Source organism: Telmatherina bonti, assembly GCF_933228915.1.
Source record: "Telmatherina bonti genome assembly, chromosome: 24".
In the NCBI taxonomy this organism is placed as follows: domain Eukaryota; kingdom Metazoa; phylum Chordata; class Actinopteri; order Atheriniformes; family Telmatherinidae; genus Telmatherina; species Telmatherina bonti.
Genome location: NC_136633.1, coordinates 15,097,467 through 15,122,423, shown reverse-complemented (window position 1 = coordinate 15,122,423; position 24,957 = coordinate 15,097,467). Strand labels below are relative to the sequence as shown.

General features: G+C 39.5%; 1 protein-coding gene across 1 annotated transcript in view; it reads left to right on the top strand.

The window, feature by feature from the left end:
• Positions 1-24,957, top strand: part of LOC306773740 (receptor tyrosine-protein kinase erbB-4-like) — a gene marked incomplete at its 3' end in the record, with an annotated part of 325,583 nt that overhangs the window by 283,215 nt on the left and 17,411 nt on the right. Inside the window, exon 20 of the mRNA XM_079263638.1 lies at positions 7,949-8,134. Coding sequence (XP_079119764.1) covers positions 7,949-8,134 — 186 coding nt within the window. The remainder of the gene's footprint in view (positions 1-7,948; positions 8,135-24,957) is intronic.

Here is a 24,957-nt window from a genome sequence, read left to right as displayed (position 1 = left end):
TGATCGAGTAGAGAAGAAGAAAGGAACATGCTTGGTAGTTTCAAACTCTTGCCACCTTATCTTTCTCAACTCTTGTGCTTACTTATTCTGCCTCTCCTCCATCTCATGCATTGGATTTCAAGGCTGCAATTTCATACTTAGAAGAGATTTTGCAGAAGGATAGTAGTTTATGTTTAAGTCTCAGCAAATGTCAGATATTACAACAATCCTTTTAAATCTCTTACATGTGAATGTAACAAGAACAACACCCAAGAAATAATGTTTAAATAAATAAAATTTCGGAAATAGTAATAACGCAACAAATCATATTTTAAGTCCAAGATTTCTTTCTTCTTTAATATATATATATATATATATATATATATATATATATATATATATATATATATATATATATATATATATATATATATATATATATATATATATATTCAGGAATAGATGGCCAGCAAGTCAGTTCAGCAGAGAGACTCTTAAACTACAGAGCTGGAGAGCGGGGTTTGACTTGCTGAACTAAGAAATTTCACTAACAAAATGTTTTGGGATTTTTTTTAGTATAGGTTAAATTTTTTAACCAGGTGTCGTGTTTGAACTAGGTAGGTCATTTCAGCAACTGCACTCTTAGAAGACATGGAGGTCAGGGTTTGTCTTGCTGAAATAAGCAATATAACTTTTTTTTTTTTTTATCTAGCTTATTTTTTAGCCAGGTGACAAGTCTGGACTAGGTATGCCTTTTCAGCAACTACACTCTTAGAATGCATGAGGAGCAGAGTTTATTTTGCTGAAATAAGCAATATCCCTCACAATGTTTTATTTTTTATTTTATTTTATTTTTTTTTTTTAATGTAGGTTACATTTTTTTCAGCACTTGACAAATCTGGGTTAGGTAGGTCAGTTCAGCAACTAGACTCTTAGAATACATGCAGAGTGGGGTTTGTCTTGCTGAAAGAACACTTCATTACAACATTCATCTAGGCTAAGTTTGTGTTCATGCTGATTTTGGAGAATTACTAAGAGATATGAAGAGATGCATAACAAAGAAGAATTCCTATTAATCTTCTGTTTACACCACATGTGCAAAAAACATGGAGCTGCATCAGATCCTAGCAGTCTTGGGTTGAACATACCCCTGTCAAAACTTTGACCTTGTTCTTCCAACTTTGAGCCATTTTTCCAAGCAAGGGTTACCCATTGTGCCTCACATGTATGTTTTGGTTGTGTTTAGACACAATGCCATGCACTGGTCCATGTGAAGCAGGCAGAGATTAGCATTTGTAGACAAGGTCAAGTGAAGCTTCTTTTGCTTCACAGTTAGCTTTCACATTCAGAGTAGCCCAAATGAAGCAGACTTTCCAAGTAAACAGATGCATGCCTCGAACATCTTCCCAGGGAACCATCCACTCCATATCCTAACCCTTGCCTCCTCATTGGGTTTGTCTTGGTGTGTAGGAGTAGCTCCTCTACTCCCAGTCCCTTGTAGATTATCAATATTCTTACCATACCTCTAAATCAGGACGCAGTCATCCCTTCAGTTGAATCTTATTATGGCTACCCTTATTTTTTACGAAAATAGATCGAGATAGGTTTGCTTTTTGGCTCTGCATCAACATTGATGCTGCACTAAACCCCCTTCTTGTTCTCTCACTCCATACTTCCTTAACATGTGAATAATATCCAGAAACACATGAACTGTAGTATGTCTAGTTTCCATATGATACATTTTTTCTTTGTGTTCTGTGCTAGTAAATACCCTTGGAGATTACTTAGTTCTATGATAGATCATTTAGGCGAACTCGATGTTCATCGGTGGAAATGGGATATGCCGTTGTACATGTTCACTTGCCCCTGGCTAATATTGTTCGCCGCAACACGTAACAAAGAATCTGGAGATGCTAAAATTTCTATCAACTTAGAGCTAACCACAGCACACACTTTATTTATTCCTGCAACATTTATTTGTTTCTGCGATGTTTCCACCTCTCTGCTCAGTTTTTCCCCTCCTTTCACCACATCATTCCTCTTCCCTTCTGTTTTCCTTTCCCTCTTTTCCACTTTTTGTTTTTCCCATCGGGTGGCTCTGTCCATCCAGAGCCAATACGCTCTGTCTGCTAGCTTGTTAAACAGCAATCTAAAGGCAGGCTCACGCTTCACCACTGAGAAACTAGCCACTGGAGTGCCAGCTTCAAACACACTTGCAACGTCCACACAGATACACACACTCATATGCATATGCATGTTTTCTGTTGCAAAAAGCCTCCCCGGGTGGTTTTGGCTTTTGTGAGAATGTAAGAGATGCAGGACAAATTGCTTGTGTTGGCAAATATGTGAATCTGACGGTTGATATGTGAAGCACATAGGCCTGGTAATACACTAATTTAGTGCTCTGATGCATGCGTGTGTAACCTAGAACATGGACCGCCTTTTCAGAGCTCTGCCAGCTTTATCACCTGTCATGTGTGCAAATATGTGTGTGTGTGTGTGTGTGTGTGTGTGTGTGTGTGTGTGTGTGTGTGTGTGTAAAGACAAAGTGAGCACGGCAGTGAGATGGGAAAGACGGGTCATCCGGCTGTAATGGAGGTCAGCGCTCAGGGAGATCAGAGAGAAACCAAAACACACAGACACACTCAGGCACATTCACACACACCAGTCCTCAAACGTTTGCCCAGAGAGTAGAAAGCAAGAGCAATAGTTTAGCCCGACATAGTTTATGACTCCCAGGGTCCCCCGGGGATGACAGAGTGAGAATAAAAGCGCTCTGTCCTCCCTTTCCCCCCCCCATTCTCTTGATCCCTAGGTGTGAGGGATGCCCAGTGTAGAGGTGGCTGGAAGTGTCAGGTGTGGAGTCGCTGGTGGGGTGGAGCAGGTGCTTTTATGTAGTGAAGATCTAGTAGTACCACTTTTGCCCAGAAGGCTCTGTTTAAATCACTGAGGGTGCCAAAAGCCTCTCTACGGACTAAGGTCCTTGCCCCGCTATTCCCATTTTGAATTAATGTACTCGTGCACACCACTACCACTCTGTCTAAGCTCATTTTTCAGCATCTAAATTTAAAAAGACACCTCATCTATCTATAAGCTACCCTGAGGCCATGCCTCGATATACATTTTCTCGACCACATGCTGAACGCAGAGGCAGTGTGTGTCCTTGAGTGCACAAGTGTTTCAGAGAGCTGCCAAAACTCTCCATTCGCCTCCTCGAATGGGAGGCCTCGAATGTGAGCCAGAGAGAGGCACCGGGAGATGAGTTCGACTGAATTGAGTGCTTTCAAGCAATGACACTGAGTGCAGCTTGCACTACACACCGACCACGAGTGCCGACCGTCGCAATCATAACACTTCATCACCGCACATCCTTCTGCTTGCAGCTTCGCAATAACAATTACCCAGCGCCGAGTCCCAACAATCCCATGTGCAAGGAAAGTGAAACGAGACCTTGTGAAATCAAACACAAATTTGGCCTGTGTTCACCAGCATGCATGAGTCACATTTCAGTGTTCTAATTGTGTTGGTGCAACATTTAAGAGCCCTCTGTGTGTTACATGCTAAAATATAGATAAAAGGCTGTGTTTGCGCAGCTTTGAAGATGGGCTTCTCTCACTGTGAGAATACTCTGGACAGATGCGTTGCATGCAGATGTAGTCGTTATCCCACAAGTCTTCATTTATGTATCAAGCTCCGCCTCCAGATGAAAGTCACTGTGGAATGTTATCCATACACGATCAGACATGTTAAGTTATGCTTTGTAAATACAACACTATGCTGCTCAGCATGCCAACCTCAGGACAGACATCCTTTTCATGTTGATACTGGACATTAACATCAAAATTAGTTACTTCTTCGTGAGACTTTGTCTTGAATTACCGCCCTTTAGTTTCAGTTTTTAGTTTCAGCAATTAATTGTTCCCAGTGGGACGAAAAACCCAAGGCACCTAACAACACTTGAAAGATTAATCAAATAAAATTCTACAAAGGGGGATAAAACAGTACAAGAGATCCACCCATCCATTTTCCTCACCGCTTAATTCAATTCAGGGTCGTGGGGAAGCTGGAGCCTATCCCAGTCTAAGGGCGAAAGACACTGTACACCCTGGACAGCTCGCCAGTTCATCACAGGGCCACACAGAGACCAACACCCTCTAACACTCACACTCACTCCTAAGGGTAATTTAGAGTACCCTATCAACCTAACATGCATGTCTTTTGACAGTGGGAGGAAGCCGGAGTACCCGGAGAGAACCCATGTATACATGGGGAGAACATGCCAACTCCACACAGAATGGCCACTGACCAAACCTTGCCCCAGCCAAGGATCGAACCAGTGACCTTCTAACCACCATGCCACTGTGCAACCCAGTACAAGAGATCATTTATCAATGAAAGAAGAAAAATTATCAAGACTATTTAAAAATGCTATGGCATGAGGAACAAAGACGTTTTTCAATCTGATGCTCCTCAGTCTTTGGGTTCTGAATCTCAGACCTGAGGGAAGCAGTTCAAGGTCTTTATGTTAAGGGTGGTTCTGGTTTCCAACAATGCATCTGGCCTTCCTTAGTACCCACTGCTCATATACAGCCGGCAGTGAAGACTGTGGGAGGCCTATATTTTTGCTGGCTACCCTCACCGCCCTGTCTAGCTCGGTGGAAAAACCAAGAAATAAAAGAGAATGTTTAAACAGATTCCAGAAAAGACTTATCAAAAAAAGTCATCATGTTTCTCTCCATGTAAAAAACCCATAGCTTCCTTTAGGAAGTACAGGCATTGATGACTCTTCTTCATCACTGCTTCCACATTTGCATCAAATTTCAATTTGTTGTACATAACCATACCAAGCTATTTATACTGTTCCATCTGCTCAATAACTTTATTTATTATCGTCTGTTGTGAAGAGTGAGATAACTTCCTAACATCAATAAGCATATCTTTGGTTTTCTCAGTGTTTAGGTGTAAGTGGCCCCATTGCACCATTTGGTCAAGTCTTCCACCACTGGACCATGCAGCAGACTCACAATAACTGTGTCGTCTACAGATTTCTTGAATTGTCATTTCACATGCTTACTTCTGCAGGTGTTGGTTTACAGAAAGTGTACAGGTGACAGGACACTTTGCTGAAGAGAGCCAGTGGAGGAGAACTGGCACTCTAACATTGTACCATTTACGATAACCCTTTGGGGACTCTTTCAAAAAAATCTGAAATCCACCGTACTGAGTTAATATCAATTTTATAATTATCAAGCAAACTCTGAGTTAAACTTATAGGTTGATTGGTATTAAAAACAGATGAGATGTCCGCAAATAAATATCTGGTGTGTGTCCCAGCACCCTCAAAATGTCTCAACAGCGGGTGAAGTAGAGTAATGCAAGCATCATCGCTCCTTTGCCTGGTCTGGAAGCAAATTGCAGCATGTCTAAAAATGCATGCACCTGGTTTAAAAGAGCAAATTTCACCAATATCTCAAATGATTTCATTCAAGTCAAGGCTAGTGGTCAAATCATCCAGCTGTTTAGGAGAGCTGCATTTAGCTGCAGGAACAATGACAGACTAATTCCAGAGTTTGGGGACCTTCCTCTGCTCCAGTGACATAAAAAATATATCCAGAAAAACACTGCTGAGTTGCTCTGCACTGTTTCTTAACAGTTTTCCTGTGATGCGATCCGGCCCAGGTCTCTTGTTCAACTTTCATTTTTCAAACATTGAAATCACAGCGCTTCTCTCCTGCTTAAGTTGGACAGTAGACTTACAGAATGGCATCTCTGCTCCCATCACCAAGAACTCTGAGATTCTAATCTTAAATAAAACTCATTCAGAGCTTCAGCCAGTTCTTTTTTTTTTTTTTTTTTGTGTTATAATCTTTCAACTTAGTTGGATTGTGATCAGTTTTGGCCATACCTGCCATTGTCTTCATACCCTCCCACCCTGCTTTCAGATCATTATTGCTAATTTTTTTCTCCATCTCATACTTATATATAAGTTTAGCCTTCTTAATTTCTACTCTAACTTCTTTGCGTGCTTCTCTTATGTCTCCTGTATCCCCTTTGATTAAAAGTTGTATGCTTTTGAACAAAAGCTCTATTGATGGAATTCACTGTTTTTCCATTTTAGGATTAGGATCAGAAAACTGCTTACATTTGCTAATACAATATTTGGTCGTTCTCTTTTTGAAAAAATTCAGAGTTGTTTGAAAAAAGTGAAATTTTAGCCACTTTCAGTGACCTACAGGAAAGTGGAGTCGGGACCGTCCAACCATACTATCGGGATGTATTATCTCTGTTAAGAGTTAAAGAGAAATAGTGCAAAAATGTTTGAAGAAGTTTAATCCATTTGGTGACCAGATCTCATCTAGATATCAGTGTATATGTTTTTAGTTAGCTACAGTGTTCTGTGGCTAACAGTAACCAGCTGCTTGCTCAGCCATGTAATGTATTCATCTCACAACCTAGCAAAGGCAAATTTTCCATTAAGTTAATGAGATTTCATCAAAGAAAGATCAAAGATCAGCGCATCGCATGAGTTCATACAACACTCCATCATCCTATATGGGCCTGTAATTCAAAAGATACATATTAAGGAACAACACCATTGTAATTCTTCTCAGACAGCACCGTTCACAGCTGTTAAACTGACAAACTACACAAGTATATCAAGGACATGTGTAGCAATAGATTGTTCATATGTGATATTGTAGGTACATTGAGATGGATTTTCCAGGGAGTGAACCAAAGGGTTTATGTGAGGAACGTACCAAAGGCAGTTGTTGGCAAAGTGGTAAGAATGAATGTTTTTTTGTGCTGTTCAGGACACAAAAACATTGATGTAACCTTTCTGTAGGCAAAGTTGATATTTAATTCATCCAATTTGGATAGTTTTGTGTTTTAAATCCACCTGAAACTGTAGAAAACAAAAGCTTTCCCATGATAAAAGTGTCATATAGCTTCCTTTCAAAATAAAACCATAAACCATAAAACCTAATATGAAGGTACTAGACGAAGGCAGCCTGCAGCTTTTTGTCACCACAGAAAGCTTTCTTACGAAACATTAACTTCCTGTATAGGTGGCTTTTTTTGTGAAATTGGAGGACTAGCTTCTTAGTTAAAGATGGCTGACTTGGATATGGGCAGTTTATCTACCCTTGTGATGTTATATGAATGCTAAATGAACTCTGTGTAGGTGAGTTGGATAGATCAGCTCCAGGTGACAATGAGACACAGTTAGAAAGTTGACAACCTTTAAACCACTGCATGTTATACAAAATTATTTAGTTTTCTATTGGCTTTTTGAAGAACCATGATGTCACAAATAGGTTTATAAAAGACAATTGTTTAGTCTTTCATAGGAGCCAGTAGATATTTTAATCAGATTGCATTTTGGCCAAAGGTTTTTTTTTTCTTTACCGTTTTTAAAATCCTAATGTCTCCCCTTACATATACTGCACATTCACAGGATAACACTTTGTATTGATTGACAAAATATTTTATACTTAAACCCAACAAGTTTCCACAGCACAATCCAGAGAATTGTGGCAAGCTCTGAAATTTAAGAAGATTGATCTGCCTATTCTCAGTTTTCTATCATGTCACCAAGACACGTGTTTACAGTGGAAATATTAGATTTTGATTGTCTGGAGCACAATTTTTAATTTTGTGTCTGCAAAATGAACTTAGATATTTCCTTTAGTAACCTTATATAAACTAAATAACCTGTTAGGATTTTCTGCTTCCAAAAGTCAAAGTTATATTCAATGCCCTTGAAACAATGTTATGTGACTTGGAGCTTTTGGGCGTGTTTGTTCGAACAATTGTAGTGGAATAACTAGTTCATAAAACTGCATGCTTTTATTTCAGAGAAGTTAGTTATAAACTGTGTTTAAGCAGAATTAAGTGCAAAATATAAAATTCTGCTCCATGCACCATCCCTCTTAGTCCGTTTTTGGCTCTTTTCACCCCTCTCACCTAGGAGGCCCTGATCATGGCCAGCATGGAGCATCCCCACCTGGTGCGTCTACTGGGCGTCTGCCTGAGCCCCACCATCCAGCTGGTCACCCAGCTAATGCCCCACGGCTGCCTCCTGGACTACGTGCACGAGCACAAAGATAACATTGGATCGCAGCTGCTGCTCAACTGGTGTGTCCAAATTGCGAAGGTAAGCAGCTGTAATCAGCAGCAAATTGGATGGCATCTGGTGTCGCTGCAACATTTATGCTTTAAATGCATGTGTTGGCAGGTGGGGGGATTGTCATAGATTTTATGGATGTGTGTTCATGTTGCTTTTTTTTCCCTCACTATAATTTAAATGATGACGACATTTTGAGGGCTCCTAACTCATCACCAAATCCATTAAGCTTCATTTTGGGGGAATTTAACATTTGACGAGTTTTTGATCTGCTGTAAGACAAACTAAAATCATCAAAATGAAGCAACATATACACCTCATTATTCTCATTAACAATGCTGAAAGGAATTTTTGTTCAAAGTGCATCGCTGAATTTTGTGCCTTTTTTTTTATTAAGCAAAGTACATTTGTGATTTTTTTTTGCAAATGTCATGGCTGCTTGACTGCTAAATTCTGACTTTTAACACAGAATGCAGTAAAGTGCTAGGCTTGCAATACACAGTGTGCAGGTAGACATCTGCTATAATACAGAAGCATCCAAAGTTGACTTTGGTTACAAAAGCCACAAAAAGGCTTTAGTTGGGAATATAGGTTTCCACATTTGTTTTTGCACCAATGATGTTTAACCTGTCTGACATGATGCTCTGTGACGCTTGCATTATCGTGTGACATTAACAATTGTGCTTTTGTCAACTTAGAATGAGTCATTTATACCAATCAAAATGTGTTGGACTTACTTATTTCTGCCACTCACTGGCTTTTCGATGGGCCTGCTTTGTTTTTCAAGGTTTCAACTGCTCCACAGGGGTCACAGTCCTGCAAGGTTTTAGATGAGATATTTTTTCCTGCTTAAACGCACCTGACTCAGATTTATAGATCATTGTTCAGAACTTGACAAACTGTTGGATCCATTTCATTAGAAACAGGTGTGTTGGAGTATGGAAGCATATAAAACGTGCAGTGCCTTGATATGCTAAAAGTTTCTAGAGACATGCACTCTCATCATTGGAAATGGCAAACTGTAGAGAATGCATGAGAGGATGTAAAACCAAAGGTATGCTGCTGGTTTCTAATTCTAAGCATCTAAATCATTTGCTGTTGTTTGAATTAAAGTGCCGATTTAGATGTTTTACACAGTGGCATTTAATTTCCAGTTTTAGGTCAAGTACAAAATATTTAAAACAAGAAAAGATTTTTCCTTCTTCCATTCCCCCCCCCCCAAAAAAGTATATAACATCTATAGAAAAAAAAGGGCATACAATATTTTGTACTGGACTGAAATCTCCTGACCTATCTTTTTGGGAAAAAACAAAAACAAAGAGCCCACTGTCTCACCAACCTAATGTCCAGCTAGCTAAAAACAGTCATTCTGGCCTCACATTTTGTATTGTTAGATTGTTTTGTAATATAAAAGTGTACTCCATAACACATCCTAATGTCTATTGTCTTTAATAAATGTTTCAAGTAATTGTAAATGTATGTGCGAACATGTAAATAGTCCTGTAAGCAAGGTTAGTGCTAACGCTACAAAAGGGAATATCAGTGCATACCTGCCACCTTATCTGCTGTCTTGTCACTGGCACAGATGACATTTTACTTGATTTTGCTCTCAGGTCGAGATTTTCTGGGTATGTTTTCCTCTTTTCTATTTTGTTTTAAGTCACCATACTTTTACAAACACTTTCCATGTACACCGTCTAGAGTGTAAACAATAAGCAGAAAGAAAGAAAACATTTTGCCTCAGGTTAATGAGATTTTAGTGCAGTTCTCAATGCAAGGTTTCATTACCTGAAAATACTTTGTACTTTATTGCAGGAGACACCCGTTGTATGCAATGGAGACTCACAGCATGATGTTGCCCATAGCCCTATGCGAACCGATGTGCTGCCATGATAAATACCATAAACACAACAACTGCATGCTAATAAACAACTCACAGTGCATAAAAACGTCTTGTTTTACACCACTATTTAGATAATTTTATGTTTTTGAGCTCTCCACTCCATTAGAATTGATTCCCATTGGTCATTACAGGCAGTGTGTCCAATCGTTTCATTCAGCTGACAGCCATTTGTCAGTGATGAGCGCTCTGGTTTCATGGGGTTTCAGAGGTTAGTTTGGCAGGCTTTAACCCTTTATCCCATGTGATAGATGTCTTCTAAGAGCTTGAAGAACAGGTTACTTAAGCAGGTACTTATTGCCATAATTGGATTCGATTTCACCTGCAGCAGCCAGGGTGGGAAATGCCGGGGTCTTGGTGCTCCTGTTAGAAGAAAGGAAGAGATCACTCAGTACTCGCAGACTCCCACTGTCAGTTCAGTAAATAGACTGATTGTGATTGATGGCAAAAACAGCCATTCATTCTTGATGTATAGTCTGAATGAAACTCTTTGACTGGAATTCATACTCTGGTCATTTGTTTCAATTGAGTGAATTAGTGAATCAGTCGAGTTGAGTCTTTTGCTGATGTTAGCCTACAGTTAGATTTATCCTCTGTTTTATTGTTTCCATTATTCTCATCATTACATAGAAGCTCCAGTGCTAGTTAAACCACCCACACCTTGATTTTATGACAAAAAACTTTGTTTCAAATAGTTTCCAGTCACTTTGCTAAATGAATTAGGTTTTTATTGCCATAGAATAAACCATTTATACCTATTTGTGTGGCAGATATGTCAACACAGGAGAATGGTAATTTGTTATTGAAGAACAGAAATCTTTGAAGTGACACTGATGTAGTTTGAATTCTTTTTTTCATTTCTTTTTTTTTTTTCAATTAAACCTCCAGATTGAGCTTTTGGGTATGTGACATTCGAGGTGCTTGGTCTCTATCTCCATCTGTCTAGCCATTCATCTATTTATCACACTTAGATTAGGTTGGAGAGACAACAGTTCCTTTAAGGAAATACAGACAAGATATTTCCCAGCAACACTGTAGCTATTCTTGGGGTAACCTGAGGACTATAAACTAGAAGCTATAAGCTTCTCGCCCTGTTCTTCCTCACCATGAGAAAAATACCCTCTCCCTACCTGAAGGAAGCACTACCCTGACTTCCAACTTAGATGATGTCCTCTGAGTTGAAGAGGTTAATTTTTATTTTGCCACTCAAACGTGACCACAGTCACATAATTTTATCAATATCTGCTTTTTTTTTTTTTAATTCGTGGATAGCTTCCTTACGCATTTCGTAACTATCCAACCTTAAAACTCTGCGTCCCAGACATCTATCATGTGTTATTTCTAAAGCCCCTGCTGTCCACCATCATCTGGAAGCTGAGAAACCGACACTACACAACTTTTACATCCGAGATGCTGTGTGACGTTTCAGCAGAGTTTCACTTCATGCCAGAAAACACAGTGACTGTTTTGAACATGCAATTGCTTATTTGCTAAGAAGCGCAAGAAGATTAAAAGAGAGAAAAGGGACAAAGCAAGAGTCGTAAGATCGTCTTTTGCAGGCTGTTAGATAGGATGTCAGATAGGATGCAAGATGGAGGTACAATTAGCCGTTAGCAGGGCGCGAGTGACGGGAAAATGGCAAAAGTTCTGTAGTGTGTCTTTAACATTTGCCCATATAATCTAGATAGTCTGCGATGGACTGGCGAGCTGTCCAAGGTGTACCTCGCCTTTCGCCCAGAGACTGCTGGGATAGGCTCCAGCTTCCCCGCAACCCTTCATTGGACTAAGCTTTGATAATGAATGAATGAATCTAGTTCTGAAGTTCACCTTAAATTATACTATTTCTTTCTTCCATTAATAGAAAAATAATTGATAAAAGAAAAGAAAGAGTGTTGTGTTTAATCACATCACAATGAACTCATGTCTGCAAACAATTCTGATATCTGCTTCTTAAAGACAAAACCTTTTGACTCATTGGGGCTTGAAATATTTACAGTAGGAATCATTTAGAGCTGCCCTTTTCATTAGTAGTTGAATTCTCTGAGTGGTAGGATGGCTTCCAAAATCAACCTGTTTTGGTTTTTATTTTTTTGCATCACACAGCCCTGAAATGCATTTTTAAGCCATAAAAAAGGCATTTTCTGCATCATCTCCATAAGCATTTGACTATATGCATTTTTGTGTGGTTTTTTTCACCTCTTTGTGCATCCAAGTACATGGCCATGCACATTTGGGCATGCGAGCAAAATAAATAACTCAGACTTCTTCTCTGAATGATCTTTGCGCTCTCTAGGTAATGATGGGGAACCTCTCCACCAGCAGAGAGCACACACTTCAGAGGATGCACGGTCTTCTAGCTGAGGGGAGAATTATTTCCCTCACTCTTCAGTTGGCTTTGAAAAGGTTGTTGTTGAGGTGAAGGACGTGAAAGCAGCAGAGAAAGGAAGGTGTAAAAATAAACAGAGAAAGGGAAAAAAAAAGACTTTATGGCACTCTAAAGGATGGACTGTTTGGTGTTAACATTTCAGTAACAGTACGGAGTAATACAGAAAGTGAAGGAGCTATAAGGAATCTTACTTTTGCCTCAAATAAATTAGCTTGCAGTGACTTAAAATCATTAAAGCTGCTAGATTTATTTTAGCTTTTTCCTTTCATTTTTTTTAATACGAAGCTTGTGTATAAACCATAGAAGCCAACTAATTTATCTGTTTTCAATTCAATTCAATTCAACTTTATTTGTATAGCGCCACTTCACAACAATGTTGTCACAGGGCACTTTACATACACGAATCAACATACACATCATTTCAAGCCGGTTCACACATATCCTATAATAGAAACCAACTGATTGTATCAAGTCATGACTTTGATCCAATCCCCCATCCCGAGCATGCATGCGGCGACAGTGGGAAGGAAAAACTCCCCTGTAACAGGAAGAAAACCTCAGACAGAACCCGGCTCAGGGAGGGCAGCCAGAGACGGCAATATTGGCATATATTTATACATTAATATATTAGAGAAATAGAGCGAGGTACATCTCAGTGCATCAGGTAACATCCCCATTGCTACATAAGTAATGGTTGGCTAGACTGAGGGCTTTTGTGCCGTTGTTGCATAATGTACCGAAGGTTTTCAGTGACGGGATTGCCTTCAGGTCAGCTCAGAACCCTTTTTGCTTTTTTTCATTTAGACATTTGTGTCTTATTAAGAATTTTGTTGTTGTAGCTGAAATAAGAAAAAGACAACTGAATGGCGGCACATGTTCTGCATGCATCGCAGCTGAAGTCACAGATGTGCTTTGCCGCATTCAAAATCTCGCCACCACCATATTGAGTGCCTGCACTGGTATCTGCTGCTATAGTGACTCATTCAGGTTGTTAGAGATGCCGTCCATATGTTATGCAGTCGAGTATGACAACATTGTTCAGTACTCACAATGACGTCACGTTCCTGCAACGCATCGGTATGTTGGTCAGAATTAATACAGATGTGCAGATTACATATTCCATGTGTACAAATGCATCATTATAACGTCACCAAGTCTCATTTTGAAACTGTCCATTGATGACAAACTGTGTTGGAATGTGTCCTTCTCTGGATGATACAGCAAGAAGGGTTTTGGATCCTGATTGGTCAATTTTTTAATTTTTTTTTTTTTGCAATCTTTCTCTGATTATCTGATTATTTGGATTATCAAAGAAGAAAACACTAGAATAGGAAATATTCCACTTTATAGCCTAATGTGCAACAGTAAAAATGAGAATTGACATTCAGGTTATCACATTTTAACCTGTATTAAATTGAAGAATTTCAGATTATTTTGGAATAAAAACTAAAATCACGACAGGAAGTGTGTAATGCTAATTTAAGTGTATTCCTTTGTAAAAGCTGGATGGGGAGCTTTTTGGTTTCCAGCTTCACCACAATGTAATGCCACGGCAGTCTGCCAGTGTCCCAGTCCCTTCGCCACCACCCCGTATGCCGGCCACAACAATAGCAGAAACGCCAGCCGTATGTGGGCTATGACCCGGCCAGGTGACTGCTGTGCCACAAATTGATTGGCCGAGGCCTGTCGCCAGGCAGTGACTCTTCATCACTGAGTGTTTTGGGCATTGCGATAATGGACCCCATTAATCTACAGCCACACTCAGGTCTGTTCCACTCCCAACACCCCACACATACAATCACAAAACACACACATATTATTTAGAACATTTACGAAGGTTTCTTTAAATCTGTGTAATTGGACGATAATTTATCAGCCTCAATCCTTCCTTCATTTCTCCAGTATTATTACTTTTTCTGCTTTTTCTTCAAGCGCATCTTCATTTGTTCTCAACAAGACTTTGTTTTAAAGATGTTTATAATTTCACCGTTTTCAATTTGCATTCATCTATTTTCTACTCTTTCCATCATTCCTTTTCATGCTTTCATTTGACTTCCCATTTCTCCCTTTGTAATTTGCTTTCTTTGCAATTTTGCTGGTTAATATAGCACCCCCCCTTTTTTTTTTCTGCTCTTCACTCCTTCCTCTGCATTTAGTCTTAAACACACACATCTTTCCTTTTATATTTCTGCTCATTTTTCATGTCCTTGGTCACCCTGTGCTCTTCTATCAGAGGTTTTCCCACCACATCATCATCCCCATTTCCACTCCAGGCCACACATCCCTCGATGACCCTGTGTGTGTGTCTATTTGTGTGTGTTTGCATGTGAGTAAAATCTCTGTAGCAACTTTTCAGTGCATGAAAATGACCTCCTTCTTGCCTTCTTTGCATGTCCCTCTTGTATCCGGCTTCTCTTTGTCACTCACTAACTGAACCACTGTCCCTTTATTTTTCATTAGGTTTTGGATTATTAATGGAATAATTAGGATTGGGATGTATTTTAATGAACAAATCAATCACTGAATTAAATATGGGATTGGAAGTGAGTGTATGTGGAACTGCAGGAGTCTTTTAATTTTGTTCTTCCTTTTATTTTTTCTTTCCCTTGTCTCCCTTTCGGAGTCTCCCTCCCTGGGCTCGGTATAATGATGGTGGAATAAATTGAGAGTAGTCGGACTGAGAGTGAAATGATAGGGCTTGACACTCAAGCTCCTACTAGACAAGTCTTTTTATTGTTTTTTGGGAGTTGGAGTTCTGATAACTTATGCTGGGGCTTATATCTAGGCCATAGTTTTCCATTGGCGCGCTGAGAGGGAGTCGGTCACACATGATAGCAAATGTGTGTAGATGTGCATCTTGCCATCATTGTGTCTCTGAGTGTTAATAGTACCATCAATACCAACCCGTAAGGATATTTGCAAGGATATTGTGACACTGTTCTGCATTGGGGTAAAGTAGGCTGTGCATATAACTATGTGCATGCATCAATTTATCAATAGAATAAGCAAACATCTCACGCAACTACATTCATGAAGCGAAAACATTTTTGGATCTGCATTGTGATCTTCGCCTTTGTGTGTGTGTGTGTGTGTGTGTGTGTGTGTTTGAGCATTCTCGTCCATTGATATGTTCGTGTGGACTTCCATGCTTGTAGATTTGCATCCCTGGAGAAGCAACCGGATGGCATGAGATCCAATCTAGTTAAGCTTAACATGAAGCCCTGTGTGTCATTCACTTCCCTCTCTGTGCTGAGCAAACACATCTTTCCTGTACTCATTAGCCAAGCCTTTACACTTCTCCCTCCTCCTGCCCCCAACGCACGTCCTTCAACTCCCCCTCCCTCACCGGAGGATGGAACAAGTGATTTTGTGTCCATCATGTTATAAAATCCCAAGGAGAGAACTGTCTCACTGGCCACATCATAACGACTTGGATGCATGTGTTTGCTGATATTTTTGTCCTTTTTTTTTTATCCTTTTATTCCTGGTTTGTTTTGTTTTTTTTCTCTCGTTACAGGGGTCTTCTTCTGAAACAGCAACAGTATTTTCATGCCAAAACACATTACCGTATGGAAGTGCAATCTCTACGCATTTTTTATCAGCAACACACCGTAAATTGCTTTAACTTTTATTTGTTCAGTTGTATTTTGTATGCTTTTTATCAGTATATGTGAAAAGGAATTGCATTTAAAGTGCATATTTGGCAGTAATGGAAAATAAATTATATTATGTCTGAAAAACTAAAAAGCAGATTGTGTGAAGTAAGTTATCACCATGTGAGCTTTTATTTGGCAGGTAATAAAAACAAAGAGATATTTGGTTGGTCAAAGTTTTTATGTTGGTTTGAACTTTTTATTTGGTCAGGATGCAGGTTTCCCAGTGTACACAACTTTATTGTACAATGAACAGCATCCCTCACATGCCATGAGTGGTACCAGTAATATTATTGCTTACCATTGGTCTAAACCTAACCAAGTAGGTTTTAATACTAAAGCTAACCAAAAAGTTTTGTACCCTTCACTTAACTAAGTAGTGTTGTTCCTTTAACTTAGCCAAAATGCTCCTACATGTGTTTCCATCATTTAAAGGTTTAATTTTGATTCCTAAACCTAATCAATGGCAATAAATAAATAAATAAATAAATAGCACTGCGATGGACTGGCGACCTGTACAAGGTGTACCATGCCTCTCGCCCAAAGGCTGCTGGGTTAGGCTCCAGCTCTCCCGCGACCATTGATCGAATTAAACGGTTCAGATAATGAATGAATGAATGATAAATAAATGAATAGAAAACTTACAGTGAAAACACCAAAAAAAAGGGGAAAAAAGACTTTATTTCACGCTTAAATGGAAATTCCAATGTTTAAAAATCCTGTTGAAAACTGTCAATTTTCTTTCCGTCTGTATCCAACACTGAACCAAGCAGCTATTTTCTAAAACACTAACCAAGATTTTCACAAATTTTCCTTCATATAAAAAACTGTTATATACCCAAACCTAACCAAAAACGTCATACAAGTCTGTTTTCCTTTTCTCTAAAGAAATACGATAAAGTCTAAAACTGAACTAACTGAAAAGCAAAAGAAAACACACAGTGAAAATACAAAGACAGAAAAAAGCTACTTCTGTGAATAAAAGTTGTTGAATACCACTATTTCCCCTTTTAACCTTTTCAACGGACCTTGTCCTTTATTTATGTGAAGCACAAAATCCTTCACTGCTGCAGCCAGAATGCTGAACCATTATGACATGTCATACACCTCTGAGATCTCAAGATCCAATATAATATTGGTTGACAGTCGTAAAGATTGCCAACTATGTATTATGAAATATCTTGTGGACAGCCCTAAATATTGCATTCATTGTCCCCATTCAAAACTAGCCTTTATCCAGCTGCTATGTTATGTTCAGCTTTTGTTTAGCAACAAACACTATAACAACGCTTCAATGCTTGTTGCCATCCTGTAGTTGTAAAGAAAAGGTGCAACAAGGGCAACAATTAACTGCAAAGTAATGAAAACTGTCCACTGTGCACTGAAAGGCAATTATAGTTATGAACTGAAGAGCAACATGCTTACTGTCATTTAAATTCTTGTTAAGAGCTGATGAGCCAACAGAATGCAGCCTGAAGGTGAAGTGTGTTTTTCACTTCAGTGTTTGTCACTGACATGTCGAACATGCGTTGTAAACCAGAGCAAGTCTAATGAAAGTCAGGGAAGATAAGATGCACATCAGCAATGTGGGGATTTATAAAAGCTGACATTTATACAGCGTCCATGCAGTTTGTTTCAATGGTTTTCTGGTATTGTTGCGCTTCCTAAACCAGCTTCCTCCAGATTTGCCTTGAGGTCTACTGGATGGCATTTAGATTTATTGAATGTTTTTACTTAAATGGAAAGATGCAGTTGTGAAGTTGGAACTTTTATGTTGTCCCTCATGAAGTGGCAGATTACGACTTACAGAAATCAAAGCGAAGTGATTGATGCACACAGAGCTAAAAACATTTGGTTTCTTTTATTCCTGCCTAGGTTTCCTTCAAGAACACATTACGTACTTATTGTGAATTTATTACTGTCAGCAGGCTATATGGTAGTGATCCATGTTCAGCACTTCATTTCCCCGGGGCTTCATTAATAATGCAGTCCCACATTCCTTTGCATCTCGAAGCTTCACGCCATGATTACCAAACATCCCATAAAACTATTTTGCAAGATTTAAAAAACCAAAACAAAATCAACTAATGTGCACTCTGAGCTTTTTTTTTTTTTTTATTTCTCTGTCTTTCACTGATGGAGGTGCATTCTTTAAAATTTTTTACACACACACAAAAAGCAGTCCCCAGGGAAATGCACACGTCCCTGCTGATGCGACAAAATAAGAAAATTGGGTGGAAGGAGATGAGGACGAATGGTTAGGAGTACAGCGGGTGAAGAGATAAGCCCCACAGGCCTTTCTAATTATCTGTAAGGATCAGTACTGCTCGAGGATGCATAAGGGGAGGGATTTGACTACTAGATCTACTGGGTAGAAAGGGCTGATTGGATTGGTCACCTCCTTCAATACACACCCATTACTGGTGAAGCCTCGAGCTGAAGCTCATTAGGCATATGCACACACACAATGAAAACAGGGATTCTACTTCAATACCTCGTGACTATGCCATTTTGAAATCTGCACACAGCATTCAGTTTTCGTTTTTCCCCTGTTGACTCCTTAGGATGTCATTTTAACAAGCAAAACTACCAAGTGAAGCACTGATACAAGTCGATATTACACAATCAAGTTTTCCTTTTCTCAATACAATCAGCCTCATTATAATCTGGAATATTGTGTTGATACTTTTTTGTGCTTCTGGAATTTTTATTGAAGTATGTGTTTGAGCAGTGGATAGTTGTTAGACATGATTAAAATTAGGAATTTGGAACCAACAACAGAATGTAGGCTATGACTTTTGGTTGGACAGGTAACCAACAGGCTAATGCTCCCCATTAATATGGTCCAGATTTCCTTTTTGGATCGATTTACACCCAGATCTGGCCTCAACCAAACAGATCTCTGAAGTAAAATAATTAAACTAGAAGAATTGTTTGCTAAAAGAAGTTCCCAGGCTGCTTACATTTAGCCAAAAGAAGCTAACTCCATCGATCTCATGGCACCAAGATTGAGTTAAATGAGCGTAGTTCACAACCAGCGTGTGTGTCGTAACAGCACAGCATCTTCATCTTTACATCCGGCAATGGCTTCCCATGCTTCATGTTTTTACTTTTAGTGACTTCGGTGGCAATATGCTGATTCAGCGTACCCAAAAGTCACGACCAACCAAGACCCTTGTTAACATGGGAGTTTTGAAGGGGCTTGTCTTGTCAGTTCCATCTCTTGCATTAAACCTTGTAAACATATTAATATAATCTCTTTCCCAGCTGCATAAACACTTCTCCCCATTTTTTTCATTCAAAAACACAGATTTAGCTGGAAAAGCTTCTGTTATGTAAGGGTTCGGGTTACTTTGAAAGACGTTTTATCATATTCACATAACCTAACAACCCCATTTCATCATTTAATAAAATAATGGAAGACATAGATGGAACAAAATAAAAACAATGGGTTGATGACATGTTTCAGTGCTTCACAGAGCTTCAGTTTCACCATCCCGACATTGCAGTACTAATATTTTCTGCTTCATTTCTGAGATATGGGAAGGAACCCAAACTCTGGACTGAACTGGGTCAACATCGGATCATTTGAAAAGAAAACCTTATTTTCCACAGCGAACATAATGGTGCTGCAGGGGCAGGAGATCCAGAGGATCAACCTTAGTCAACAAGATACAGAATACAAGCAAATGGCAACAAAGGCAAACTGAAAAAAAAAAAAAAAAAAAAAAAAGTGACACTTAACAAAGGAAACCAAGGAGTAAATAAACTGAAGGAGCTGCCCACAGAACATGTGATGGTAATTGTCCAACTGAGTTAATGTCTGAAGGGAGTGAGGACGAGGTCAGATCGTAAAAACAGCAAACCAAAGAATAAGGATAAGAATGGTAAGAAATAAGGCAGTTTTCAGTATGCCGATTAGAGTAGGAGTTAATGCCAGCTGGTGGTATTAAATCACCTGACAAGGTTTGTAAAATCAGTTAGAATTGCAGTTTATAAATGTAATTAATGTTGGTGATTTGAATACAATCCAGTTTGAGGCACAGAGCTGCAAACACAAACTCAAGTGGCAGTGTTAAATCATTAAACAGAAAGTGAGTTAGACTGATGATCCTGTAACATGACTGAATGTAAAATACCTTTTAGTACAGTACTGTGTTTTTACATGCAGTGCAGTTGTGTTAATGTCAAAGGAACAATGTTCCTTTTCATATTGAAAGTAGCCCGTGGGCCTGTGGAAAAATGAAAAAGTCCTAAAGCCTCCTGCTGCGATAATTATCCTCTGTGATTAAAAATTATAACTTCTCAGTGTCACAGCGAGAAGCAGCTAAATTACAGGCATTACTGTGCAGACTGAATGCTGGCCTGAGAGTATAGTTTGCTGCTCAGATGATTGAAATGAGGCTCAGGTGTGCTTATTGTTATCCTCTCTTTTTTTCCCCACCCGTTTTGTTTCTCTCCTCCTTTCAGCACGCTTCACATGTCAAAGTCGGACTTCTGGGCTGACGATGCAACCCATCATTACTGTGAGGTAGCCAGCAGGCTACTTCTCTTTAGCACTGGTTATTGAGGCTTGCGTAACATTGTCGTCACTACTTGAAGATTCCACGCGGAAAGTGTTTGTCTTTTCTATTATTTCGGCTCAGAATTGCTGAAATTAATTGAACCGATCAACAAGTTTCCCAAGATTTTTTTAAAATTTCATTGCAGCTGCTGAAGATTGTTGACATTTGTTCATGTAAATGCGCCAGCAGCGGCCTTTATATTGCCTGCACAGTGACATTTTGGAGTCATCTTTCACAGGGGACTTGAGATTATGTAGACACAGCTTAGATATTTTTTTTTTACGTTCGGTTTCTTCTTTTGGAGACGCATATTTTAGAGTGTAAAGCAGAGAGATATCAAGCGCTGATAAGTTCCGACGTTGTTGTTAAATCCACTCCCACAGTGAGAATTTCACCCTCTCTTGCTTCTACATACGCTATCTCACCATTCAAATTCCCTTAGGTACGCACAAACACACACACACACACACACACACGCACACACACACACAAACATGCACAGCTCAGGTTGATAGATAGGTAGAGTTTTTCCTGCTCTGTGGCTCCAGATCGGCTGAATGCGGAGTAAATGGGCCTGCACCCCGACTGCTGCGCCACCACTGCGCCGTCGTTTTATATGTCACATTATGTCACATCCACCTGCATCGTTCATTAACCATCCGAACCGTCCAACGAAGCCGTTTGGAGCTTATTTTGTCTGTGCAGATAATTCAAACACTGCACTACTTTAACACATTATCTCAAAGTGCTTTGGAAATAAATTAGGCTTAACTTTCAGGGCAATATTTCTGAATAAAATTTGAATTTGTTATGCGCTCGTGTGAATATACTCATGATTGAAGAGACTGGCTCATCCACCTCCCCTATACACACACACACACAACACAAACACAGATGTTTTTTTACACACATGCTTTCGAGGCTGCCAGCTCTGTGGGAATACTTTCCATTCTATCTCCAGCGCCGCACGCAGCGCATGACAGACGACCACCTGCACCACCTGAGCAGAGCCCATTGTGCACACCGCTTATCGCGCCGGTCCCAGTTCTCAGCGTGCGGACAGTCCCATATTGCTCACATTGTTGCTGCCACTTCACCCGGTTTTGTGGGGCGCGGAGGGTGGTTCAGTAACGGTATGGGGTGCGCCACATGTTGTGCTCTTATCACTCCCTCTGGAAACAGGCACCTCACCTTCTGGTGCCTCGCAGAAACTCACATTTAGTCTCTTTTTCAGGCTTCTCTTGACAGTAATGTCAGTAAGTGAAGCTCATGGATACTGGGTGGACTGGTATCCTGTAACTGTGTTATTAAAACTACTAGAATTCCTCAGAAAAGTTGTTTGGTAATATTTCAGCAAAACCACAGTAGAATGTACGTTTCAGTCAACACTTACCAGTGAACTGCTCCTTTATTCTTTTTTCATGTTTGGAGTCATTCTTATACATTCCTACATCACAGCAGACTCAAACCTCAAGGTTTTTTCTTTTTTAAACCAAAGAGAGAGGTGTGAATGGGTCACTGACCAGCCATGACCCTGTCCTTTAGAAGACATCTTGCTCGTGGTGAAAATACAGTCTTGCTGAGATAAAAAGAGAAGTTTGGTGTTTGAAAAAATATGATTTTATATTCTTTGATAGCTTGTTGCACATCTGAAGATTTCCTCTCATATGCAACTGTAGTTCCAATAAAGTTGTGTAAAATAGAAAATGAAAAGAAAATACGATTTGCAAGTCTTTTTTAATCTTTACAACTAGTAAACTTCATGTCATTCTTTTTCATTTATTTACACATTTTGTAAATATTCACTCATTTTGAAATTAAAGCCTGCAACAAATTAAAAAAAAAAAAAAAAAAGAGCTTGGACAGGAGCATGTTTATCACCATGTTGGATCACTTAACTCTGAAGTTGCTTAATAACACTAAAAAAAAAAAAAAAAAAAAGTTTGCTCAGCAGTTCAGAATCTTTATATATACAATACCATTCAAAAGTTTGGACACACTATCTATGTTATAGATAGATGGATGCATGGGTAGATGGACAGATAGATGGTAGATAGATGGATAGATGGATGGATGGATTTCTGCTTTACAAGGGAAAAAAAATAAATTAACAATTAAAAATACAAACATTGTACAAAACCTTGTTTAATTGGTTTGACATAGAAACAGAGATGACAGGAAGCTGAATATTTTTAGAACCCCATTAAAGAAGTTGATCAAATGATCTAATGAGCTGCTGTTTTTAAGACACCTGTTAAATTCTGTGTTTTGTTGTCTTTACAGATGACACAAGTAGCTTTGATACGTGAAGTTATCCAGTGACCAAAATGCCCTAATTATTTGTCTTGTTAGATCTCATTGTTTTAAAAGAAAGAAAGGAATGGTTTTCAAATTGCACTATGCTCTGCCTTCAACAGTTTGTTCGTACACAGTATTTACAGATTTGTGTTCAAAGATGTTCGTAGGCCTTTCATCTTGATGCTGTTATGTGTTAATTGGTAATTTGTAGCAAAATTACTAATCAATGAAAAGCTCATCTCAAACATCTGGTCTAGATCTTTAGGACTTTGTATCACACAATGGTTTTCTTCACATTGTTGGATATCATGGAATCAGATATTTCCACAAAGGGTTGTAAGAATAATAAATAAACTTCAGGAACCTAACGTGCCTGTTGTTTGTGTCTGAAATCCATCTTTTGCCGTCTTTACAACCATTAAAAGGTTTATCTCTTGGTTCAGCTACTGCAGCACTTTATTAGCCGAAACCCTCTAAATGGCTCAGAATGCAGCGACCTGTTTGTTGCTCAACCAACCACAGCCAGGTACATTTCAGTGAGTAGCGCAGTCTTCTCTATTGGTTGCACATGGCCACCCAAAATAAATTCAAGATGCCAAAACCCCCTAGAGGCTGACTTTCAGCTCAGTCATTCAGGTTTCTCTTTGCTCACTTCGTGTCTCCAAGGATTGTCGTCACATCATCTCAACTTCCAAAACAGTCCATAAAGTTCCCGCTTCACAATGGTGGAACAAGCTACCAAATGTTCAGGCACGCATTTCCTTTATTGACCTTCAAATTATTATTTCCCTACAAATTATTTCTGCTTGTCTACTACAATAACTTTGCATCACCTTTCCTGTTCCACATGTTCTTTATCCTTGAAATAAATTCAACATTTGTTTCCTCAAACTAATCATCTTTCAAGAAAGCTGGCAGGTACTCAACATATATATTAATCTACTTATAATTCAAGCTTTCGTTGTGACTCAGAGCTTTAATCTGTTGGGAACTTGTACAATTTCCTCATAGATTAACTTATCTATATATTATTCATTCAATGACCAACACAGTTATTAACAGATGTGCATAACTAAGAGCTATTGAATAGTGCTTTGCCTTTGGGTCTAAAGAATGAAATGCTGGTTAATTACTTCTGTTGCAAGTTCTGTGTAATCACAAATTATCTGCACTCCCCTCTATTCGTATGGACGTCTGGACTCTGGGGATGGTGACACATAAACAGTGTTAAGGCAGTACAATCAGCGGGACCCTCTCAACCTGAAAGCAGGGGGTGCCCCCACATCCTCCGCTGGGACGCTGGTGTTTACCACCCAGGGTGGCTGAAAATTAATTGGCTCCTTGAGCTGTTGTACATTCAGTGCTGTCAGTGCAATGGCCTCCCTTCATTGCCCCGTCAGTTTAAGTCGAAGTGTATTAATGGGCTGTGTGGGCCATTGATTCCTAATTTCTCTCGACGTCGACATTGGGGATAAATATTGCGTGGCATGCTCGTCTTCTGGCTTATTGCAATCAGCGTTGTTATTGATCGCCTGCCTGACCCACCCCACCCTCTACCCTCTACCCTCCACCCCCTCCCCCCAACCACCACAACTAGAAGTAATCTATTTTAAATACACTTTCAGCTAAGGGCGGGGGGGGGGGTTCTTCGCACATCATTGTGCCACATATTGATGACAACTGAAAGCTGGATGCAAGCAGACAGTCAGAAATATTACAAGTTTGCTTTGGGAAAAATATCTTGCTCTTGAGCACTGGTAGGCTCTTGGTGGTCTCTGTCAGTGCATGTGTTTGTTTAGATGTGTGTCTACGCATCAGTCTCCGCAAGGCCAGAGGATGATGGATGAGGGCTCGGCTAGCAGCTAGTCAGACGTCGGCGCTATTGATTTCCCCTCACATTCGTCTGGGAGGAGGAGGAGGAGGAGGAGGAGGAGGTAGAGGAAGAAGGGGAGGTGGCTCAAGCACTTTCGCACAATGCGCCTCCACTTGTGCACACACACACACACACACACACATATTTCCAGTATTTTCACCCTGTTTCAAATGGGCAA